Source organism: Hyaena hyaena, unplaced genomic scaffold (assembly GCF_003009895.1).
Source record: "Hyaena hyaena isolate Hyena2069 unplaced genomic scaffold, ASM300989v1 scaffold_156, whole genome shotgun sequence".
Classification (NCBI taxonomy): Eukaryota; Metazoa; Chordata; class Mammalia; order Carnivora; family Hyaenidae; genus Hyaena; species Hyaena hyaena.
The window spans coordinates 602,450-628,224 of record NW_024080788.1 but is presented as its reverse complement, the minus strand read 5'-3'; the positions used below and the strand labels follow the sequence as shown (position 1 = coordinate 628,224).

Sequence of the window (25,775 nt, the reverse complement as noted above, 5' to 3'; positions counted from 1 at the left end):
CTCTCTCTCTCTCTCTCTCTCTCTTTATTTCTTTCTCGGAAACAAACAAGCAAAAAACATTAAAAAGTAAAATTTAAAAAAGTAATAGTTTTCTAAGCTTTCTATCGTAAGCATAATTGGGAATGCAATGTATGTTATTAAAAAGAAGAAGGAGAGGCAGTAAAGGTGATTAGAAGTTTTCTGGGCCTTACTTGGCTTCCAGCGCCAGAGCGAAGATGCCAGCGGCCAGGGGTGCTGAGGCGGAGGTGCCCGTGTGGGTCTCTGTGCAGTCATTGTGCAGGTCGGCACTGGTCTGGGTGGCATCCGGAAGGGAAGAAATGCAGAACATGTGAGGAGTGTGCCCCGTCCCGGGGGGTTAACCATACCTAAGGCTGCATCTGCTATGATCAGGAAACTCAGCTGATTCGATTCCCTACTTCCTCTTCTAAACCACAGGCGGATGTTTGCCATCTGCTGATATTTTAGTTCACTCTCCTCTATATACAACTTGTCTATAATTCTGGCATCAAGATGCCTTTTCTGGGGATGAAGTACTCCCACTATGAATATTTTCTCTTCTGAGATTCCCAAACGAAATGCTGTCTGTAAAGAAGGGACAGTTTCAAAATCACTGTGAATCATGCTGGCCCATTAATCATCAGGTCCATTGTGTTTAGTCTGGCATATTTAGAAATTCTGCTTTATGCAAAATTCCCTTTTGCCTTCAGATTGACATCTGACTGTCTCTTCAGCACGCGGATGTAGAGTCATTTTGATTTTGGCCACTTGAACTACTTGCACAAAATTTGCTTAGTATGTAGTTTGCACTCACTGTTGACGTAATTTGATGGCTGTGATTTAGTGTCCATATTTGCACTATGATGAAAATGGTGTTTCTCAGATCAAAGGTGTGCTGGCCTCTGATCTGCTTTCAAATTGTAAAACTGCTGCTCAGTAGATGTGTCCCATGGGTACATCACTTTGTTTCCCCATTGTAGAATGAGGTTGACATTTCCTGACAAATATTCCGAGACTGAAATGAGATCCTGTCTGTGAAAGCATTCTTACACAATATTATTGCACATAAGGAATTACTCAGGATAATTTTATCTTAATGAAGAGGTTGCCAAGACTGAAGAGAAGAAACCAAAAAAGACTTCCAATCAGTCTGCCTTAAGGACCACAGCATTGCTGGCTGAGCAAGTAGTCAGGCCAAAGGATTACTAACAAGACACCCAGTCAGGCTCCCGCACTATCATTTCTAGCTAGAGACTTCAATGTGTGGGAGGGAGGTGTAAAAAAATAATTTATTCTATTATCACCTCCTTTGGCTTCCCACTTGGAGTCGCTGAATTTCTCAAGTTATGGTGGCTCTGCTCCTTAGAGGGCTGCGGAAGCAAGGTTGCCCTTTTTCCCTATTGACGCAAGTAAGCCCCCAGAGATGACTGTGCTGAGGAAGAGGTTTGCGTAAGACAAAGGCAATGTTATTGCAACTGTCTCAAATAGAATCCACCAGCTGTCTCTCCTATGGCTGATTTACCTAAGGAGAGAGCTTTACAAAGATGGAAACTCTTCCTCCTACTTCACAGCACAATAGCTCAGATGAGGGACAGTCTGTGAAATGGCGACTGAAATGTTTAACAGGCCACTTTCTGAAAAGCAACTCTAGATACCTCTAGGGACGACAGTAGCCAGGGACGCTGAAACACAAGTGGGATACATGTCTGATATGCCTCTTTCAAAGGCTGTAAAACATACCTGTCATAAAGATTTTTGGGGTAGAATATCACCATCTATTATTTGAGTAATTAAAGATAAGGGCATGAGAGGGAACCCAGTGCTTTTAAGTTGAGGCTAGAGGTTTACTGTCTAAAATAAAGTTGCAGTACAGGCAGGGTTCCAGAATAGTGATCTTGTATGGAAAAGAGAACCGGCAGGTTTTTTTTGCGATGCCATTAATATGAATCTTACACACGTTCCAGTATCTAACTATTATGGGGTTCACCTACAATCTAATTGAGTCATGACCTATTATTTCATAGAGATTAGAATCTAGATACTTTAGCCAGTGGGTTCTTTCTGTCTCAGGAGTTAAATTTGGAGCCATACAGTTTAGAATTAAAAGTACTTCTCTCTGTTCTCAAAGCCCCTGAATGGCCCTTCATCACTGTGCCCTTGAAGGGAAATCCAATAATTGCCCTTGGCAGTCTGACTCATGGAAGTGAAGGCACGGCCAAGTGTGGGCTGGAGATGCTCTCTGAGCATATAACCTTCCTGAGCTGTTTATTCAGATGCTGAGAAGTTCATCTTGGGGGAAATCTAGACTGTTATTTTCCTGCAGGTCATCCATTCATAGGAATCATAGCGAGTGTATGTTCTGTATTTTTATCGTCTGCTAAAGGGCAAGTTAGACCATATCCATGCTATTAAAGGATCAGTAAGTACAAGGGTGGTAAAGCCCCTACAACCCTGAAATCTCCTTTCAGGCTGTTCTCAGGGCGGCATCACTCAAGCAGAATAGACATTTGGAATCTTGGCTGTATGTAATGACAACTTAGTGGCTTCCCAGGGCTGGGTTTAAAAATGACAGAGAGGCAACATCATCTTGGCAGAGACATCATTACCCTTGAGAGAGAAAACTTCCCAATAGATGCCGGTCTTTCAGGTGAGCAAAGTGTGAATTGCCTCAACAGAGACATCAAGCTGAAGCAAACCACTTTACCAAAGGTACCGACCGAAGGATCTTTCTGAAGGCAAACCCTGCTCTCCTACCTAAGCAGAGGAGTTGGACAAAAGCAACATACGATTCGCTGGTCGGTGTAATCCCCACTGCTGTACGAGGTGGCCAGGGTGGAGGAGCACTTCTCAGCGTACCAGGGGGACAGGCCTTGCTGGGAGGCACTGCTGATGGAGATGGTGTAGATGCTGTCCGTGTAGCCATCACAATCACAGTTGTCTCCCTGACGCCCCCCGTTCCCAGAAGCCCAGACGAAGATGGAGCCCTTTCCTTGTCTCCCCTAAAGGAAAAGCCAGACTATATCACATCAATCATCTTTTGGGATCACTGTCACATCCCCTAAAATCCCCAACAAATACATGTATGAAGTTGTCAGAAACATTTATTGGAGTCTATTTCAACGCCAGACCCTCCAGCATCCACACAGGAAATCTCACAAGACTGCATATCACAAGCCACTGGGCTATGACTCTGCCAGTGAGGGCCCAGATGAAGGAGGACTGGCTGAGTGAGTGCTTTCCTTCTTTTCCTTCCTTTCCTTCCTTTCCTTCCTTTCCTTCCTTCCCTTATTGTAAGGACTCATAATCTGGCCTTTAACACTCACTCATATTCTTTCACTCTTCCCTTGGCTTATGTCACTGTGTTTGAATCTTTGAACTTCCTCTCTTTCTGCTCAAATCTTCTGGCTGACTGATAGAATGACAAAATCAGGCATTATTCAGATCTGTTTTGCAGCTGCATTACAAGGGACTCTTCAATGGAATGAAACTCGTCAAGGCTACTCTTTCTATGACTTCTCAATTTGTGCTCTCCAAAGTTTCTACTTTTGTTTTCTCCTGTGCAATCAAGGCCTCAGAATCCTGGTAAGAATGCAGTAAATGGAGCAACATGATTAAGGCACAAGTATGTACCAGGCACATACACAGGAGGAAGTAGCGTGTAGCGGTTATTCAAGGATGTGTCTAGAGATTTGAAAGAAGTCTGGGTAGTAGTTTACATAGTGTAACAATCTAAAAGCTGCAGGAAAATGAGAAAGGACATATCCATAGTATTTTTAAAGTAAATATTCTAAGAGTAATGAATCTCTTTTGAATGTCAGACCCAATTAGGGAAAACTCCCTTAACCCTTAACTTCCATCCATCTGAAGAATGATTTGGCTCTCTAAATGTATTTCAAATTGTAGGCAAAAACAAGAAATTCAAAGCCATTTCTTTTGATATAAGCTAAGTGTTCTTCCCTTCCTTCATATCCAAATGGTCAGGTTTCATTTCAGGTAGATCTACGTTAAGCATCTCACCTGCTTAACACCATATTCAAAAGCCTTCTGGGCTAGTCGGCCAGGGCCTTCCACAGTTTTCCCATCATCATTAGGGCCCCAGCTGGCACTGTAAATATCTACATGTCCAGGATTGAATCCAATTGAACTTGCTTCAATAGCGTCAGTCACAATGCCATCCAGCATTCTTATGCCTAAACAGAAAGTCAAACAAAAAACACCTAAGTTGATGTCAGCACGAACAAGTAGAATGGCATAATGCTCTTAATATTCATTTTACAAAAGACTCTCAAAAGAGTTAAAAAGAAGGTAACCACTCCATGTCTCAAGTGACTGTGACCAGGCTGCTGTGAGCACAGAAGGAAGATAAGTCACAGCCTCCATAAACTTTGTTATTTGCCCTTTAGAGATGACTATATGCACTGAGCAGTGGCAGTGATTGTTACTGATTACAAAATGTCTCCCCTCCCTTCACTACCTCAGTAACCTGAAAATGACAGGATCACTTTCGGAAGGAGGCAACAAAGAGCCCTACCTTGACACATCTGTTCATGACTATACCACAAATGACTGTTGCCCAACCTGTGCTGTACGAAGGACTCTGTATGGAACATTGTGCAGCTTAAAAAGATCTACCCACAATAGGAAACTAACAAATGGGGAAAGAACTCTTGTTTCTAAGCACTGATTAAAAATAACCCAGAGGCCATTCATTTATATGTTTGCTAAGAAATATTTTCAAGGAACATGCTTCCCTTTCTTCTAAATAATCTTAAGGATGAAATCATTGCCATGGATTTTGCTCCTGAGGGGGAATCATTTTTCATCAGGAGAAGGCAGACATGGTAGCTCCTTGTGCTTTCTAACAGGCTGTCACCAATCATCAGATTCATATATTCAAGAGACAGAGAGGCAAAAGCAATTGAGACAAATACAAGCAGCTACCTGGTTATTCCTGGCTTCAGGATGATAATGTAGTCAACTGCACAGCCTTAGATTTGCACACTATTATTTACTATGGAGCATAGGTAAAAGAATATGTAATTAACATAATTAGCTAAAGTCACATTGATTAAAACAAAATTACTTGAAAATTTATTTTGGAAAAAGAAAAATCACAGCTGTACTTACTAGCTGTGTGATCTTGTGCAAGCCACTCAACCTCTTGTGCCTCAGGTTTTTGTTTTTTTTTTTTCCAGTTGTAAAATGGGGATGATAGTAGCCAGCAACTTTCATGCATTGAAGATATACTGCATGAAGCTACCATTGTACAGGCCTTAAACATATGGACTCTCTTCTATCTTTATGACAACCATTTAAGGGATATGCTGTAATTTTCCCCATTTTACAGGTGGACCGTAAGAGAGGGATAGTGACCCGCTCAGGACTATACAACTTGATATTGGAGAGCTGGGATTTGAATCCCAGAAATTTAGTGCCTAAATCCAGCCTGTTAACGAACAGAATACACTACCTACAATGTATTACAGGATCAGTGATGGACATACGGGAGGTCTCTAATAGATGAAAAGTATTATTTAAAAAATGCATTTGGGACTAGACCATCAAAGGGTGGAATAATGAAGAAAATCTCAGTAGACTTAGAATCAGAAGTCTTATGTTTTAGTTCTACACTGCCACAAAGAGCTGGTACCTTGAGAATCTTGTTTCTGATTACTCCTCAATAAAACGAAGGGGTTAGAAGATTCTCTCACAAACTATAGCTAGATAGTATATCATGGCTTAAAAAATGAATTCTTTCTCTAAGTGATTACCTAATTTGTGCTTCCATCTTCATTTTCTTTAGATTAACACATCACTTAAAAATAAAAAGGAAAAAAAAATCCCAAAGCATTTTGACAATGCTAGTATCAAAGGAATCGGGAATGACACAAAGTTTAATAGTATGCTGTATTAGTGATTCATTATACAGGCCAGGATCTGTATTTATTTGATTTCTTAAAAAGAAGTCATAATCAAATTCAGTCCATCCTTAGGTAGAGTTTAAAGGAGTTTCACTACCATTGGCATGTTCTACAGTTGATTTTTTTTTTTTATCGTAATTTTAGGCAACAAAATAAACTCAAAGTTTATAGCCTAACTGTGAAAGCCCAAGGTAACCATAGTGAAAAGGAGAGAGACAATGATCATATTCTCTGGGAGCCCTGCAAGTCCACCGTCCATCATGCTTCCCAGGGATACGAACCACATCAATGAGTTCTCTTGCCTTCTCACTGGGTTCAGCCAACAGGTAGGAGGATGGGGCATAGGAGGAGAATGAACGACTCATTCCCTGCGAAGCTCCTTGCCTAGAAAAAGCTCTCTTGTTGTAACTCAGGGCCAAAGTTCCTGTACACTGGTTCTTTCCTAGGGCCACAGCTTTCTCTCTCCAGTTGCCACTGACCTCTTCTTTCTCTTGCTCCTTTAGGCCCAAAGGTCGTCATATCTGCTTTCATTTGTTAGTCCTTGTCGTTTCCCTTAACTCTTTTTGTTCAAGTTTTTATTTTAATTCCAGTTAGTAACATACAGTGTTATTTTAGTTTCAAGTGTACAATATAATGATGGCTTCCTTTAAATCTTGCAAATAGTTCCTTTAGTAAACTGCCCGGATGGAACTTACCATGTTTCCCCATAAAGGCACTGACTGAAACAACCAGGAACTCTAAATCTGTGCTGTCACAGATAACCTTTGGTGTCTTCATATAATAAGCATGTATTCTTTTAGTTTTTAAGACCATGATTTGTTATGAAATGAAGAACTACAGAATTGAGAGGCAGGGAAAGTCTTTTCCTAAATTTACCTCCTCCTTCTGTTCCCTTAGCAAGCATTCAATAACAAACCCTTGTAAATTAGCACGCAGAGAAAATTAGATTTGGTTCAAAAGCTTTCAACATTTCTATTTTTCTCCCCACAAAGATGTGCAGGCTATATTCAGCTATCATTTTTTAGGAATCCAGGTCCATCAATTTGTTTGCAAATCACACTTCAATCCTGCAGCACATTCTACATGGAATTCATTTCTTCTTCTGAAAGCCCCCTATCCCACCTCATTTAAACCAAAGTGCAGAACAAGCAACCCTCTGCTTTACCTCCGACTTTGGAATTGTATGCAACTCCGACACCACACTTGTGATTATTTGCTTGCATGGCAATTTCTCCTGCACATCTGGTCCCATGTCTGGAGATTAAAAAATAGGAATTATAAAACACAAATGAGGGCACACTGTTGCTTGCAAATGAATCCATGGTACATGGCCATATTGACTTTTTTGTCAGCCTCATTGCTGGTTTCCTTCCCATCAAGATGAAGGGGCCAGGTACTAGAGTTGAAGTATGCGATTCAAATTCCAACTTCTGCCATTGAGCTTAGGTAAGTCATTTGTCCCCAAGAGTTTTGTTGTAAACATATGAGATGTTGCACGTAGAGCACTTGGAAAAGTGGCTGGTATAATGGAAGAATTCAGGAAGTGTTAGCTATGGATACTATCATGAGCAATTCTGACACTTTCAGAAACCATGGTTTCTATCCCATACATTTTGGGGAAGTAGCTCCTCACTCCCCCTGTAGTGATTTCCTTGCATTAGGTTATTTGGACCAGTCCTAGAAGGATAAGTAGAACAGAATTCTCCTCTTAAGCCCTCTTGCCTTCCTCTAACCGTACACCACCAAACTAAAGCAACTGATGGTTTTCTGCTACCAAAAGGAGTTTAAGATTTTAATAAGACACTCCAGACTATTTGGGAAAACTGGGTTCTCCTACAACTCTGATTGGGGCTGGAACCCCGAACAAGACTGGTTTTGTAATCAGGCAAAAAGGGTAATTTATGATTTCAGAGTACCTGGAGGGGAAAGTCGGTCTCTAAAACAGAGCAGAGTCTACCATTAAAACATCAGTTCTGAAAATCTGGGGATAATAATCATCCTTTCCCACCATGACCCTGACCTCCGAGGGTCAGGAAGTCAAGAGAACTTTAATGTGAATTCATTTCACCACGATACTGCATTGTGGAAGCACCTGGGAGTGGTGTAAAGGCTGTTGGTGCTTTGGAGGAGCTGACATAGAAGAGAGGGGAAGAGTTAGCTCCCAGCAACTCTGTCCACCAACTATTTTTAGACACTATTATACTAGACATCTATTAATTTAGCTCAGCATGGAATATAAAAATTTGAAACTGACTATCCAAAATAATTCTGTTTCACATATCTTTTATTTTAAAGCACCAAAGATCCTTTCTTGGTCTCCTTTTACTAAATGATGTTTCTGCTTCTTCATGTTAATACTGGATAGGAATCCTAAGTCAGAACAATACAATTATCTTTTATTTTTAACTTTTATTTATTTTTGAGACAGAGACAGAACATGAGCTGGGAAAGCACAGAGAGGGAAGGAGACACAGAGTGTGAAGCAGGCTCTAGGCTCTGAACTGTCAGCACAGAGCCCAATGTGGGGCTTGAATTCATGAACTGTGAGATCATGACCTGAGCTGAAGTTGAACATTTAACTGACTGAGCCACCCAGGCACCCCTATAATTATCTTTAATTCAAAGTCTTTCTTAATGTAGCAGACATCTGCCACTTTCTGCCCCCCTAGCATTTTGTCCTTTTGGGAAGTAGCTTCTCCTTCACTCCTTTTGATTCTGTCATGAGGCTCCTCTTCCCAGACAGCTTCAAGGATTCTTACACATTCTGGGAAAGAGAATTTTAGTCTTTCTGTAAAATATTCAGTTTTAAGCTTCATGTGAGCCATGTGGATCTTGCTGCCAGGCAAGATTTCTTTTTCTTTTTGAGAATGAAGCTAATTGTAGGCAAGAGGCTAAGAGATGGTGATCGTGATTGGAGTCCTAAGAGCATATTATTTGAGCTCCTGGATTTGGAATGCCTGAAGCTAGACCATACCTTTGGGTAATTTTTTTAATGCCCATTTTACTTAATCTTTCAGTTAAGATTCTCTCACTTGCAACTGAAACTGTCCTGACCAACATACCCATTCTTTGAGAAATGTGTGCACACTGAACACATAAAAAGGAAGCTTATGCTTCTTTGATGGATTAACCCTCTTTCCTTTTGTAGAAGGAGAAACTGAGTTGTTACCTTTTGGGAAGTGTGTTCCTAGAAGTCACCACCACCTGTGTTTCCATTTACATAGCATGGGAACTAAGGCCAGGATAGCAAAATCTGTAGCCTGAGCCAATAGAATCAAACTGTTGGCAAACATCCCCATCATAGGACCTCTGTCCTAAAAACAATACAATGTGACACCACCTATTATTTCTCTCTCCTTATGTACTGAAAATTATTTTCTTGAAAGGTGCAGTAGGATCATGGTACAAAAAAGGGTTGATGTTTTTCCCTCCTCTTACCCTCACTTCCCACCTCCACACTTTTAGAAAAAGGGAAGGCTTTATCAAAGTGGTACTATGTCATTCTTTGTAGACCTGCAGCTTTTTTTCTTTCCTTAAATTAGGTGCTGAGATAAAAGGACCCTTTATTATCTTAGAACAATGGTAGTAACTGGCGTTTAAACAAATTGATTTTTAAAAAATTATTCCACAAGATAGTTTAAAGACTACTATTATACTGGTTAAAACATTCTTGTCACACATGTTATTTAACTAGAAAAATAATCTGTAATTGGTATTGAAATTCTGAATATAGATTCATGGCAGCTCAATAATAAGAGTTACCTGTACTTTTGGGATTTTATTATTTAGTGATTCCTCTTTTGATTTGCAGAGGAGAATTCAAATACAGCTTCTATTAATCTCATTTACATAGTAATAAAGAAAAGCAGCAACACAGATAGTTTAGAGAGATAATACCCTGGGAATTGGGAGATAATAGGCCTCTAGCTGCTATAAAGTCTGAGGCAAAATGGAGCCATTCATTTTCTAAACCTAAGGGATTTATTTCTGACAAAATGCTAGAAGGGTAACTTTATTTTTTTTTCTTTATACATTTTGATAAATGATAGGGATGCTACCTTTTTGGTAGTCAAGAGGACCCTCCGACATAGTTACTTATTGTGTAATTTTCAAAGAGCAGATCCTGAATTGGCTCAGAAAATGGACTTTTCTCTGCTTCTGCTCTTCTTGGATATTATTCTTGTCATGTTGATTTCTTACTGGAAGGAGGTCTTAATTGCTTAATGAGAAAACTTGATCATCATCATCATCACCACCATAGCAAACACGGCTTTTTCTATGTGCCAGATATTATACAAGACAATTACATACATAAACTCACTTAACCTCCATAATAACCCAACAAAGTAGTTACCATTATTATCCCTTTTTAATAGATGGTAAAACTGAGGCATGAAAGAAGTTAAATAATTTGAGCGAGGTCACCCAACTATTAAGTGGTAGATCTAACATTTAATCTAATTAGCTTCAAAGCTAGCTTCTAGCTTCAAAAGCTATGCTCTTAACTGTTTGGCTATGTTGCACTAACTCTATGCTGTGTGGGAGGTCCAGGGCAGGCTGTGCTATGGAAACTCAGGAGTTTTTAGGCATAAAATAAGTACCACCATATGGGCTACTTCTTTGAAGGCTTTGGACCTCTATGGATTAAGGGAAATGTGGCTTTTAAAAATACTGGATATGAGACTCCTTTTGTGTAGGGAAAGGGAAAGGGCAATCTGAGTCCTCCTTCTTATGAGTAGAAAAACTCTAGAGAATATCATTTCACCAAGTATTCAGCTATCATGTGACCACTACACAACTTATCATCCACATTGGATCATGGGGCCAGACCTAGCGTATGCTGCCTAGGAAGAAGGCTGAAACCTCCAGCTAACGGTCTCCTCAGCTGCACTCATACAGCTGAGAGCAGATTTCTCTTTTGGTCTTGGCCAAGGGGGTGGAATGAGAGTTGTCATTTTTACTTCGTTCTAAGGAGGGTGTCCCTTTCTTCCAAGAAGCTACTGTTCATTTCCTCAGGAAGTTCCTTTCAGGAGAGTGGAGAGCAAGTGCATTGTCACCCATTTATGAGAGACAAAATGAAAAATAGAGGCAGAGAGGTAAGAGATTTCCTCAAGGTCACCTTCTTTATTGACGATTGGCACTACCAGCCAGGCTAATATTATAAGATCATGCTCCAACAGAGTACATATTTCTCCTGACCCTGTACTGTCCTGGTTCAGAAATATGGCTGCAAGTTTGTCTGGGGTCCCTTCCATAAGCTCCTGAGATATCCCACTTTCTTCCAAGGGCACCCCCTTGTGGTTTCTGTTGTATTGGTAGTGGCATATTCTAACTTCTAGGCATTGTTTGCAGTTAACCCCTTTAAGAAATAAAGCCTAGAAGTAAATGGTACTGAAAGAAGCAATATCTTGGAACCTGTCCCAAGTCTCCCCTTGCCCCCAAGGAGGAAATATACACCCAGAAGTTGAGACCAAGTCCATGAGCCCCAGCTCTCTTCCTGGTTGAACTCCTAGAAAGGGGACCATCCAAAGAAACAACTTTAGGTTAACATTACTGCACCAGCCACATAGAAATTCTGAGTGAGAATAAGAAAGAAAGGAAGAGGGAAAGAGGAAGAAAGAGCAAGTGAGAGAGACCTCAATTGATCCAAGTTGGGTAACAGTCTGAGAGAGAAAAAGCCATATAGAGAGAAAAAGGAACCACTTTATGTAGCATATTTTCATCCCACTTGTAGCCACAAGACCCATTTTTGCCTTGGCTTTGATCTCTTTTGGTGCAAGTCTCTTCTCAGTGGAGCAAATGAAGAAGAAAGTGTGAAAGTCTTCTTGAAGTTATGAAGATAATATGTGCAAAGATGAGTCCTCACATGGGCATGGATATTTGAGGCCATGTGGTTAGAGGGTGTAGTTTCTTTGCAACTCGGAAAAAGGTTAAAAAGTCTCTTGCCTCTGGCTTTTATCTGGCCTCTTGCTTTGGAAGGTCTGGCTCTTGCCCTCCCTCATCACATTGTGGCCACTATGGAGAATTATTTTAGAAGTCAGAAGATAATTCTCTTTCTCTTCCCTTTAGTTTTAGAATCCCCAGCAGAAACTCTTGGAAACGCTACTGACTAGTCAAATGCCTCTGAAAATGTATTGGATTTGAGGGCCACGCCTCAGAGTATATTTCTATTGTCTGATATCTGGCCATTATTTTCTGAGGGAACTGGTGATCGTGGCCATGGCCACTAAAAGAAGTCATGAGGAATTGTTATCTTTGTCTTCTACTTTTCTTTTCTTTTTTTAAAAAAAATTTTTAATGTTTTATTTATTTTTGAGAGAGAGAGAGAGAGAGAGAGAGAGAGATGGCATGAGCAGGGGAGGGTCAGAGAGAGAGGGAGACACAGAATCTGAAGACAGGCGCCAGGCTCTGAGCTAGATGTCAGCACAGGGCACGACGCAGGTCTTGAACCCATGAACTGTGAGATCATGACCTGAACTGAAGTCAGAGGCTTAACCGACTGAGCCACCCAGGTGCCCCCTACTTTTATTTTCACAACTAACATCAAACATGTTGCTAAGAGTAAAGCATTCATAGAAGAATTGCGGTTAGGGAGGGTGGGCTGGAGGATTGTATTCTTTATGACCCAAACATTCTTTCTTTCTTTTTTTTTTTTTACAAATAGTTTATTGTCAAATTAGTTTCCACATAACACTCAGTGCTCATCCCCATAAGTGTTCTCCTCTATGCCCATCCCCCCCTCCCCCCCACATCCATCAGTCCTCAGTTTTTGTCAGCATTCAAGAGTCTCTCATGGTTTGCTTCTCTCCCTTTCCCCCACCATTTCTGCCCTTCTTCTCCCCCTTGTTCCTCCGTCAAGTTCCTCCTAATCCTCCTATACGTGCAAACATATGATATTTGTCCTTCTCTGCCTGACTTATTTCGCTCAGCATAACACCCTCAAGGTCCATCCACGTTGCTACACATGGCCAGATTTCATTGTTTCTCATTGCCATGTAGTATTCCATGGTATAGATAAACCACACCTTCTTGATCCATTCATCTGTTGATGGACACTTAGGCTCTTTCCACCAAACATTCTTTCTAAAACTATAACTATTCAGCGCCATTTGAGGAGAGCATTTTACAACATAAAAAGAAAGTTTAATTGAAATATGGTCCAGTAAGCCAAAAGAAATATAAAAACAGAAGCATTGGTTTCTGTTTTAAAAGCAACAAAATATTATGATGTAGATTGGTATGCATGAAAACTTTTCTGAGAGCTGAAATATGGATCATATTTATTGTGTAATTTTCTCAAATAAGATAAAAGCATTTTAAAGTACTTATCAACCCCCCTCCCCCACACCCAAATCCACATTTACTCACTTGTTCTCATTTGTGGGATCATAACGGGGAAATGGATCATGGTCATTATCGTTAAAATCATAACTAGCTTCTGGATCCTAAAATGAATAAAAATAACCCTGTAGAATCATTTTTTTAAAAAAGCCAACACCTCCTAAGCCTTCTATCCCTACCCCTTCCATCCTGGCTGATAGCTCAGAAGTCTGCATTTCAGCCCAGTTGCTGATCACTTATTATACCCATAAACTATGCAGAGATGGTGTACACAAGAAAGTCAGCAAGCATCCAATTATCAGTGAATGTCACCAAACCTGTAGCTCATTGAAGCTCATAGTATATTAGAACCGGAAGGAATCAGAGTGACTATGGGGTGGGGCTCAGGTCCACAGTGATCTCTTCAGCCTTCCCAATTATATTAAGCATGTGATTTAATTGAAGAAAGTGTGCTTGAAATTTAAGGCAAGCTTCTAGGTCCCACCTCCTTTTGCAACAAGATTTCTACACTTAAACATCTCCCTTATAGGAGTTCTAGTACCACTCTAACCTCTTCTCTACATTTTCCATATCTTTCAATAATTATTACTTTATACTAATATTTTTCATCCCTTCTTTTTCTTCCATTTTCCTTTACTCTTTAGCTGGGGAGCTTTGAATGAATAGAAAGGATGAGAGAAACACATAGTACAGTCTTAAAGATGAAACACCGATCTAAAGCCTAAGATATCATGTAGAACTTAACAATGAAGTAAATAGTTTTCATTTACTTGTCTTCCATTTATGATAAACTTTCATTTTCTCAGATTGCCACTTGAATTATGTGGTGTACACTTTGAATTTGCATGGAAGGAATCACATTTACACAATTGCACAATGTTAGAGATATTCACCTATAAAGAATGTGAGGAAGAAGACTGTGAAAAATGACCTAGGGCATTATTCTTGATTTGATTGTTGTAATGCCCCAGATACTGAGTGATATAGAGTCTGAATGGCTTTTAATAATTTAATTGATACAGGTGCCTTCTCCCTTCCCCAGCACATAAGCTTTAGTGCAATCCTTGGTTCCACTGAATTCTTAAAGTGCCACTGATACAAAATAAGTTCATATGTACTTGCATGAGGATGAGGAAAATAGCAAAGCTGTAGCCCATAATTCCTAGGGCCAACAACAGAGAAGTCTTCCACTTGAAGAAAGGAAAGCATTAACTATGTGTCTGTGTAGACAGCTCCCTAAGTTGCAGTCATGGGAGGGCCCAGACTCACATAATTGGCATAGATGTCTGTGTGATTCCACTCCAAACCATCATCCAGTACTGTGATAACAACTCCTTTGCCCGTGATGCCTTTTTGCCAAACGGGTATCACATGGAGATCCAGTTTGGGCAGGGCTGCAGTCATCCTAGTATCTTGCTGGTAAAGAAAAACAAAGAATTGGTAAAATCATGATTTGCTTGCTGCAAAATGAAAACTGAAGGTCTAGTCTGGAGACCCATCTTTCTTTTTCCTAGGGTAACTCTACTTTTAGGAAGAATGTGATTAAGTTTAATAAAAAATAAAGTTGATGGCAGGGCAAAGTGAATCATCAGAATGCTGCTCTTTTCCCAGTTGTTCCAGTGGAAAATCACTCAAAAGGATGAATCACCTTGTGCCCCTTCTCACTGAGCTACATGGCTTCGAAGAGGTTGATCCATAAGTTTCATTCATTTATAATGATATGCTCAGGCTTTTTATCTTCCAAAGTTTTATGTGATGTCCCATATTTCTATCTCTCCCCAAATCCAGAGCCTTCCTTGCCACACTGAGCCTACTTATATTGTTTGGTTCACAGTTATTCATGGATATTTTAATAACTTTTCTGAAAGAAAAAGCAGAACCTGGAATGCCCAGGAGGCTGCTGTCTCATCCAGACTTGCAATTTAATTGCCCATTTCCAAATATGAGTGACTTAGAGAGTAAGTATCTATGAGAGGAGATGTGGAGTTTTCTTTTTTCAGATAAATTTTCTGATAGTTACACTGTATGGAACTATAAGGGAGAACAGCTGGACACCAAGGAAATAGAGATAGAGCTTGGGAAAGCTTGTAAGGGAGATGCTGTTAAAAAATGCCAGGTTTCTGGTGGAGGGGACAGTAAGAAATTTATAAATAATAACAGTTAAAAATGTCTGAATGAATTGCCCTCTGGCTGATGCTCCTCAGAAAGAAGTAGGGGAAATCTCTTAACTTACTAGGCCAATAAGAAGCTGAATCATGGGAGGTTGAAACTTCACCTAGATTTTTGGCCAAAGCCAGAGAAGACTTCTGTGTTAGTTGCAAGAACAATCATACAGTGTGATTGTTAAGAGTATGGCCTCTGGACAAACCATGAGAGACTCTTGAATGCTGACAAAAACTGAGGACTGATGGATGTGGGGGGGAGGAGGGATGGGCATGGAGGAGGACACTTGTGGGGATGAGCACTGAGTGTTATGTGGAAACTAATTTGACAATAAACTATTTTTAGTTTATTGCTTTAGTAAATTTAGTATCTGCTTTAGTAAAAAAAAAAAAAAAAAAAAAAAGGATATGGCCTCTGGAGCCATGAACTATGGCCCCCCCAATGGTAACCATATGATTGTGGCAAGTTACTCAACTTGGCAATGTCTCTGTTTCTTCATCTGCTAAATGGGTACAAGCATCATAGCTACAATATAATATGAGAATTAATTCATGTCAAACACTTGGAATAGTATTTGGCATAGTCAGTACACAAATGTTAGTTAATGAGTCTCTTTTACTGCAGTGAGCAAGTACTGCCTAGTTTAAGAGAATGTCAAAAAGATTTGACTCCTTTTCCCATCCTTGATGCAATAAGGATATGTAAGCCTTAGCTTATGATTGTCATTAAAACTTATCTTTTATAATATTCTTAACAAAAACCACTTCTATAAATATGTATGACTGCCATAGAGACTTAATATTAAAACAAAAGGGAGAATATTCTGCAGGCAAGAAGGAACACTTAAAATTTCTCTACTCAACAGTCACATACCAATGAAGATTTTGTATCTTAAAAGCAAAAACAGTTTATAATTCTAGACATCTGCATGTAGATGTCTGTTGTCTCTCCTTGTGTTTCTTCCTTCAGCTTAGTTCAGAAATTCTCACTTGTTAACATGTAAGAGTTGCCACTCATTGCCATTTATAGTGAATCATGTCCACTGTACCCTTTGGATGATTTAAAGGTTCTCAAGAGTAACTTTGACCAAATGTGATTTTTGCCACCAGTACTGTTTTGGAACCCTTAACTTGCAAGACATAATTCTTCTGCGCTTACTCCAGATAAGCTTAGGAGAAGAAAGTAGCAACCTTTCTTCTCTTTCATAGCAGCTTTCATAGATCATAGCTTTCATAGCAGCTAAAGATCTGTGTTTCAGACACTTTCACCTAATGAAACAAGAGATCCAGATCATGGAAGTTCCCCTCAGCCCTAATTTCCAGGTAACATGCCCTCTGCTGAATTCTCCATCATTAAAAAAAAAAAAAAAATCTATTTTGCAGATTTAACAAAATAAAAAGCCCAGGTCCTATACAGTCTTTTTGGAAGTACTTACCAAGTACCACTGCTGATTCCACATTGGATCATTGAAGAGATTTAGTACTGAGTCTCTTAGAACTGAACGCTTACTTCTCTCTTTTTCATATTGTTGTTCAGCCCATATCACCTACAAGCAGTTACAAGAAATATTCATAGCAGGAAAATCAGTAGTCAGATACCCACTTCTGTATAACCATCTTCCCTTTAACTAGTTCTTGTACCCTCCCCATCAGTGGTGAGGCAGCTCTAAAATATTTCCATCTGACTACAGATAAAACTGGAAGCTTAGTGAGAAGATGGGATTGCCCACTGGGCAATAGGGGATGAACATTTCCTCTATCACAGTAAACTGTACTTTTAGGGGGAGGTGAATCAATCTGTGAAGTGATGACTTCCTTAAATTATTTACGCTGTGATTCCAGTGGAAGTAAAAGTTCAGCCTGCTTTCATCAACAAATGGACCATAATACCCATTTTTACTGAGGTCTCAGAGTTTCGTAGCTAAAAATTTGTCCATTTTCATGGAATGAGTCAACAAGCTAAGGGATTCCAGAGACTACTGTTATGGGGCTCTTACAGTTTAATTTCTCTTTACATGCAAAAAGTAGAAACTGCAAATGTTATGCATGATAAGAAAGGTGTTTTGTCTTTGCAAATCTGAAACTCTGGCTCCCCTGTGCTTCTACCTCTTGCTTAAGAGTATTTAATATGAGAAACAGATCCAGGGTGATGAATGAGTACTACTGACCATGCACGCTTGCCATTAATTTAGTCTCATGTATTATGCATAGAGATCTGACAATACAAATATTACCTTTCCCACATTTATGGCATAATCCTGTTATACTTGAGACCTTGACGGGGAGGGACTGCCTTGTGGTTATATTCATTATGAAATAATACCATGCTCTTATTTTGCTGGGCAATATGACTGTTTTCCTACCCAAAACATTTTCTCTGTCATACACAAGATAATGGTCCAGTGTCTGGTGGGATGTTGTTAATGTGAGAACAATCTGACACGAGTCAGATCCAAAAATAAAAACTAAAAAATAATTCGTAGCTAAAGAATAAAACTACCCAGACTGTCCTGAATTTTTAATTAGAAAAATCTACTGCAAACCTATAATAAATACTATAGGAGGGACTTGAGAGCTAGAAATTAGTCACTATAATTTATTTTTAAAGAGTCTGTATGTTCAAGCTTGTTTTGGCTTAAAATACCTCAATGCTTGGAATATACTGCTTGTCATCTGAGTTGGTCTTTGGAAGCTGGCTGCTAGGGAACAAGTACTAATCTTTGATGGAGAGAATCACTTACAGTTGGATATTTCATTAACAGATTTGTAAAGATAGCCTATTGCTGCATTACAGAGGGCTAATTTGCAAGAACATTATCCTCCATCAAAAAAAGAGTAATAAAATGAAAATCAAAAGCAATTAAAAAATGGAATATAAGAAGAGGCACTCTGCCATCTGATCATATAAACATCCAATTGTTGGAAACAGTGTTATGATTAATGTCATTAACTCCAAATCTTATATCAATCTCTATAAGAACAGACTAAATGGAATAGAAGAAATGAATAGTGTCTTCATGTTATGTATATAATACGTATCATCTACTTAATAAATAATATTTTGATTTGGGAAGAGGATTAAAGATCATCTAGTCCAACTTTCCACACTAGCTTCTGTGGGTTCCAGGATTTTTCCTAAAATAAATTTATTCTGTGGATACTTTTTCATAATATCATATACATTCCTTTTTTTAATGAAATTGTATTGCAAACTAAATTCTTAGCTTTTTTTCATTATCCCTGAGATTTTCCCCTCCAAATCAACTATTAAACAATATCTGAAGAATAGAACTGGGCCATCTGTTCACTTTAGTGAGACACTTGCAGTAACAATAACAGGTAAGCTCCACTCTGTCCAATTTTCTTCTGTGAATATGAGAAGGGAGTTAGTTTGACTTCCTTGTGCATTAATGCATTTAGGCATATAGGCAGACAAGGAAATCTCTTTCTTGCTATACCCAAGGACTAAGCTTAGCCAGAGTCTTGGAAGTTGTCCCACTTTAAAGAGCCCATACAATGAGTCATCTGCTATGGGATGGCAAATGGAAGACTTGACTGGACAAGAAACTTTTCAAGTAATGTTGAGTCTCTGACTTGGTCTCACACATCTAGCCCTTAATCTGAATAAAAGCTAGCCTCGAGTGCATAGAAGCTATTTGTCGCTGTCCATGGTACTCCACAGCTTTCTTTGCCCGCCTGTGGTTGCTGGTAATCCAGGCCCCGTCATTCCTCACCCTCATCATTTGTCTTTTTATTCTTCCTTTTAAAATTCAATCAGTTCCAGAACAAATAAAATAGAAAATTATTTCACAGGGTTTATAACTCCATGTACTTTCAACAGTTTTATAACCTTTCTGTACTTATATTTTCTTTCTAGCAAGTTGAAAGGATGTATTCTATCTCTCACAAAGCTTCCATTATTCCCTAAAGTGTCCTAGGCAACAGAAATCATGATAACAGAAAACAGGCCAGCCAGGATAAATTTCTACCAGTATGGCACATTCTTGAGAAAATGCAACATTGTGTATACAAATTCCAATGCTCCTGATACAGTCAACATTTCTATTGATAGGTTTATTGACCTTGAAAACAGACTCCAAACACCAATAGGTACATTAGGTATACATTCACATTGTCCTCACACTATTTACCTATACTCATTCTAGACATTTTCTGCTTTTCTCTAATCATTGAATATACATACAAACTAGGATTAAAAGAAATCAAATGCTTTCAGTGAAACAATACAATACTTGTGGAAATATTTGGCTCATCAAGTCATGGATTTAAAGTTCCCTCATAAACACAAGTTCTCCATATAATGAAACCCAAGACATATCAGAGCGTGTTTTCAGTTATTCTGAAATCAACGATCATGTATTAAATTTCTTTGGCATCCCCATATTGGATACTAAAGTGCTTGGTACATAATAGGCATATAACAGGTTATTAATTGATTATATTGGCAAACATTTTTATTAGAGCTGCTGTCTAATTTTCATCATTCACTTTCATTCTCTTAGACTAGATTTGTGAGTTAGTATGTTTAAACATATATAAAATATAAATTTTAACTCACTCTATCCAATCCAGTTATCATAATGTGCAATTATAACCATACGGAAATAATGAGAAACACCACAGATAAATATTTGTGATCACAATAAAAATATTCATATTTGCCAAGTGCTTTTTGCTCTTGTTGGAATCATAAAGCAGGTAAGTCAGGTTACCAGTTTAAAGACAAATGCACAACACTTACACGATCATCATCAGATAATCTTTTAGTAATATGAAGGGCACTCCTTCTAGACCTTCGGGGGTGGTTTTTATGTTTGAATAAGTAGTGATTTTCAAGCGATCCAATCTATAAAAGAAAAAACTTAAAATAAAAATTCACTTTCCAAAATAAGTATATAGGGGTTAGCTTGTAACCCAAGTAGCTTAGAGACAGGCAATTTTTATTAAGCCCATTCATTGTGCTTGAAGTCATCTAGTTTTTTCTTTATGAGAAAAACACTGATAGAAACCTTCCTTCACTTGTCATTCATTGTGTTGAGTGAGAGGAGCTCACAATATTATCATTTGAGCTCATGGTACATTTGGACGCTAATGATAATTCTTTTTCACAGATTTTAGAGGAACTACACTTGGTTTTCTGTGAGACAGTATTGTCTAGATAGACATTTCTTTAAAGAAATGCCCATTTTATCAAATTTATCCCGTCAAAGAAGAATAATTTGTGGAAAGCTGGCAAACCCTTCAAATACAATATATGGTCAGTGTTACATCCAGCTAAAATGATTTGTTGTTGTAAAATATAGCCAGTGAATCTATAGTGATAATTGTTATAAGCTACTAGTAGAGATCATTTGACTGTATGCTAGTTCATGGCTTTCTATTCATGGAGTTGAGGAGAGGGAAGAGTAACCATAAGAAAAAATCACCAATGCTTAGCTCTTTTTCTGTTATGAACTGGTTTTGCTTCCGGTCACCTCTTTAATTCTAGCTTTCTCCTGAGGCCTTCAGGAGCTCAGGATAGTAATGCTAAATTACTGTAAACAAAGGGGGAAATAAACAGAATCAAGAAAGCACTGTCTTTTACAAAGAATTATTTTTTTAAAAAAATGTTTGTTAGTAATACCCTTTTATCTGGAAATGGCTAGAGAAAATATAACATATGCAAATCATATGTAAATATAGATTCCCCCTCCCCACCCCCCCCACCCCCAGTATTTCTTAAAGCTTCTTGTGACCATTCAATCCCTTCTTTGGGGATCCTACAAAGAATGCTGATTTATCATTTTTTTTGGTTTGGGGATTTATCATTTTGAAAACAATGCCCATAATGAATGGTCCCGGTTAGGATATATGTGTGGGATTAACAGAGAGAAAAGAAAAAAATGGATTTTTTTTACTCTCTTACCCAGTCTCTTTCCACACAGTTACCAGTGTTATTTAACTGCCCAAAGTATATAGGATTAAGTCCCCAACTATTCCTCTATAGGATGCACAAGATTTCCATAATGCCCACAGTAGTTACCAGTACAATTCCACCTACTGCTTGCACTCTCTTTAGATTCCAACAATTCCCTGCAGTTTCTTCTAAGCTGCTTTCTTTGTATCTTCTTGGTTTCCCACAATCTGGTTTCTATGCCTTGAGTGCCTTCTCCAATCTCAACATGTTCTCCTGGCAGCCTTTGACTCTTCTTCCTAAACTCTGTGCAAATGTTTCCTCCACTGGGCTGTCATTTTTCACTCCTCCCCAATTCCTTCCCATCTTCAATCCCTCCATCAACAAACTTTAAGAATCCAGATACAACCTCTATTACACCAATTACATGCAATTCTAATTATTTGTTCCTAAACCAGTCTCCTCTAGATCCTTGATTCCTTGAAAGTTTCTTTTCCTCCTATTATTCCTCAGCACTTAACACAGAGCCTGGCACAGAACAAAGTCTGGAGAAAACCAAAAAGTCTTGGTCTGCTATTTGGCACATGGAGAAGTCAGTCTGGAGAAGTCAGTCTGCCTATTGACTTTTCTGCTGGGCATTTTAAAGACAGTTTAGCTCATAAAATTGGAGAATGAAGCCTCTGGCAAGGACAGTCATATTCCCCAGCGGATTTGATCTATGGATTCGCCAACGCCTACACCGATTACTCATCCGTGACTTCAGCGGCCTCTCTACAACCACCTCCAGAAAAAACGCGCCAAAATGTTTTACAACTCCCTCCTCCCCCGCATTAAAAGCACACTTCCAAGGCAAGGGGAAAGGGCTTGATTTTGAGCCGAAGAAAAGGAAAGCTTAGATTAGAAATCACTCTCCCTGGGGTTTCCCGCGAATCCCACACCTAAACTGTCACTCTCATAATGCCTTAACGACCCTACCCTTCCCCCTAGCTATCTATGAAACCAGCTTCCACATGGACAGGCAAGTTTTTATCACAGGCTGAAATCCTTGGGCAAGCTATTAGGCATTTGGCTGAGGAACAAGAAAGATAACCTTTCCTCACAGTTATTTCCGCAGCTTGACCCTTCAGGGAGACTGACCCAGGAAAGTTGTGAAGCTCGGACTTTACAAGCTCCTGGGGAAGACATGGACTTCCCAGTAGAGGCGCGGAGAGTTGGTCCCCTGTCTTTCACCCACCTCTTCTCCCACCGGCTCCCCAGGCCTTTTGCAGGCCCCCAGTCTCTAGACCTCAAGTCCCTGCCGCTGGCGCTCTCCCAACTCCCTGGGCGTGCCCAAAAGGCTGCCGGCGGACATCACCAAGCCTGCTTGACCCCATGCATCAGGACTTGGATCTGATGCTGCCATATTGAAAAAAAAAAAAAAAAAGGGAAACAGCCGGATCCTGACGCAGAGACCAGCTGAGTCCCAGGGGACAGAACGGAAAGCCTCTCCCGGAGCGCTTGGTCGGTAAAAGCCTGCGTGCGTCTCAAGTTCGGTGAACAAGTGTGGAGGGATTCGTCTCCCAAACCACGCGGGAATGGATTTAAATGCCAAAGCGGACGGCAGCAAGAATAAGCTCTACCCAGCTGCAGCGGCTTCGTTCTGCCTGGCTGCTTCCATCCCAAGCAATAAATAATGCAAGCCTTTTTTCTCCAAGCGCGCCAGGGGAGAGAGCTGCAGAAGCTCCTGCTTTTTGTCACTGGGCTCAGGAGAGTGCGACTTGGGGCTCCCACTTGGGAGATCGCGCTTCAGTCCCGCCAGTCCCTTTGGGCCCCAGAAAGTTTTTGGAAAGTGCTAACTCTTACCTGACCCAAAAGGTCATAGCCCAGCTCCTCGGCTATGGCTGATGCTGCGTCGGGTCCCCCGGGGATCTCTGCTGCCCATTCATTCACAAACTGCCTCTTCGCTTTTACACTGTTCAATGCATACCAAGCGCAAAAGAGAGCGAAAGCAGTACACTGCAGAGTCCAGGTTCTTCGCTCCATGGCTCACACACTCGTTCGCTCACAAGTCGAAAGGAGACGTGGAAAAGAAGCAAGAAAAGAAGCAAGAAAGAAGAAAAGCCAGAAAGACTCGCCCTTTTCACCCTCGGACTCCAGACCACTTCTCTCTCAGGGTTGCTCTATGAGGAGATAGGAGGCGCGCGAGTACAGGCTGGGCGGTGGCGAGCGCTCTTTGGTCTCTCCTGGCTGAGTGGAGCCCCAGCCCTTCCTAGCCGGAATGGAAATGAGTGTTTACACGTCAAATCGACGAAAGCCATCTCTTGACGTCAGATCTACCTGGACTAAGATCTGGATGGTATTCCCGGCGGGGTGGAGCTAAAATAAGCAGCGAAGGATTAAGAAAAGGAAGGAACCGTTTGCTGGGATCAGTTAAGCCGGCTCCCTGACTGACTGTAAATTCTGTAGCTATGAGAAACACCTTCACTTCTCTAAGAGAAGTGCCCCCATTTAAATGTAACTACTAAGAACCAAAGGCTGGGAGTTAAGCACACTTTCCCTCCCTTCTGTCCGTTTTCTTTATATTTACTTAATTATCACATGGGTTGGGGGGAGGGCAAGGGGTGAATTTTTACAATAGCCCTCTGTATATCAGCACCTACAGGGAAGAACAGCAGTCTTAAATTCAAAATTGGACAGAGGCTGGTAGAGAAGAGAAAAGCTTCTATTGCCCAGATTCTGATCTAAATTGCCTAAGAAATTGAGCATATCTGGAAGACATTGTTAAAGCCATACTTTTAAATATATATATTTTAACTATTAAAACCACCTTAGAAACAAGTTTACTTCCTCCTCTCCTCTGTTTCTCAACTCAGTAAAACAATATCTAGAATTCTAGTCCAGATATTGCAGAGCCTAGCATCACTCCTTTTTACTGTGCTTATCTGAAAATAATTAATGACATGGTTTTTAACAGAAAATTATTTCATTTATCCATCAACAAGGTGGTCTAGGAACACAAACACTGTTGTCTCAACTCAGGAAGAGAAAGAGCAGATTTTATTAACTCTGAACTTTCCTTTATTCTTTAGTAGAGCTCTTCAATTTGGTGTTGAACTGAAGCTGTGCCATTATTTTTCCATAAAATGCACAGTGTCACTTTGTGGAAGAATGTTTTTTCCTGGAAAGAAAAAAAGCGAAAGCCCAATGACCCCCTCGCAATTCCCCCCCCCCCCGAAATGAATTCAGTCTACCGTAGCTGAGCCTATTTTGATCCTGAGGGCTTGAGCTGTGTGGAAATACCCTGGTGTGTAGTATTCAGCACCAAGGAATGGACAGCGCCATAGGCGTCTATGGTCAGTGCTGTTCCTCCTTTGGAAACTCAAAAACTGCTGTTGTTTTGCAACTAGCCAGAATCAAGCTATTTCTCATTTGATCTGTATCTTTCCCCCTCTTTTAAATAGAACAATAGGAAATTGACTGCAGGGAGGAAGTGTGGTTAGGTTTGTAATCGTGACTACTTGTGTTGAGCTCCTGTGAGCGTGTTGGACTCATCGCAAAGTAAACTGTGGAGGGTTAAAAGTCTTGCCTGCGAAAGGTTTTTCTTCTCTTTTATTTTTTTCTTTTCCTCTCTCTCTCTCTCTCTCTGTCTCTCTGTCTCTCTGTCTCTCTCTCTCTCTCTTTCAAAGCTCCCAACCACCGGGGGGCGCAGCTTATTACAGAGAAAGAAGAAAAGGGATAAGATTGGAAAGAAGGCATATGAGATTGAGGAGAAAGGAAGTGAGAGGGATTCTATACAGAAAGCAAATGAGACTTAGTGGAGGATGAGACTGAGTAGTGTTGTTTACTCATTTGCTCTCGTGTTTGCAAAAATGTAGACTAGGTTGATAATTTCTTTAAACATGAAGCTTCTCAACAAAAATAAATGCCAATGTTAATAAGCTATGTGATCCAGGTAAGTGTACAAGAATAATGTGTAACTCTCACATGAGATGTGGAATGAGCTCAGATTAATAGCTCTTCTGTCTGTTCTGTAAATTCACATGTGTGAGTGTTGACGGCTCGGTGAGCTTTCTTTTCTTTTCTTTTTCGCCCCCTTTATGTCTCAGCCTGAGTGGCCTCAAGCTCTCTGGGGTGTTTCATTTTCACAGCAGACAGATACTAACTGTGTGCTAGTAAGGCAAAAGAAACTTCTAGCACATATTTAATAAAGGTGGGTAGGTGAGGACAGGAATATATTTGCTCCTTATTACTGATTTAGTAAATCAGAGTGTTGGCAACGAGTGTCTCACTAATTAGGCATTTGTCTTAAATGGAGCACTATGCATATCTGGAGTAAGCATTTTATGATACACTTTATAGGGCAAGCTAAATTCTCACAGCAAAAACAGAATTTCCCCATCCAAACTATATATCTATATATCTATGTCTATCTATCAGTGATTTATTTTGAAATTGTCTCAA

The 25,775-nt window shown here is 39.9% G+C and overlaps 1 protein-coding gene across 2 annotated transcripts in view; it reads right to left on the bottom strand.

The window, feature by feature from the left end:
* The window catches only part of PCSK1 (proprotein convertase subtilisin/kexin type 1), a 44,344-nt gene extending 20,806 nt beyond the window's left edge, over nucleotides 1-23,538 (bottom strand). The window contains exons 1-9 of one of the 2 annotated variants that reach the window (XM_039239401.1): nucleotides 23,178-23,538; nucleotides 20,184-20,288; nucleotides 16,858-16,968; nucleotides 14,529-14,675; nucleotides 13,287-13,363; nucleotides 7,084-7,172; nucleotides 4,015-4,187; nucleotides 2,784-2,996; nucleotides 192-292 (exon numbers count right to left, since the gene is read on the bottom strand). In XM_039239401.1, the coding sequence (XP_039095332.1) occupies nucleotides 192-292; nucleotides 2,784-2,996; nucleotides 4,015-4,187; nucleotides 7,084-7,172; nucleotides 13,287-13,363; nucleotides 14,529-14,675; nucleotides 16,858-16,968; nucleotides 20,184-20,288; nucleotides 23,178-23,357 (1,196 nt within the window). In that variant the 5' untranslated portion in view covers nucleotides 23,358-23,538. The remainder of the gene's footprint in view (nucleotides 1-191; nucleotides 293-2,783; nucleotides 2,997-4,014; nucleotides 4,188-7,083; nucleotides 7,173-13,286; nucleotides 13,364-14,528; nucleotides 14,676-16,857; nucleotides 16,969-20,183; nucleotides 20,289-23,177) is intronic. The other variant, XM_039239402.1, reaches the window with a different exon arrangement.
* Nucleotides 23,539-25,775: the final 2,237 nt, after the last annotated feature.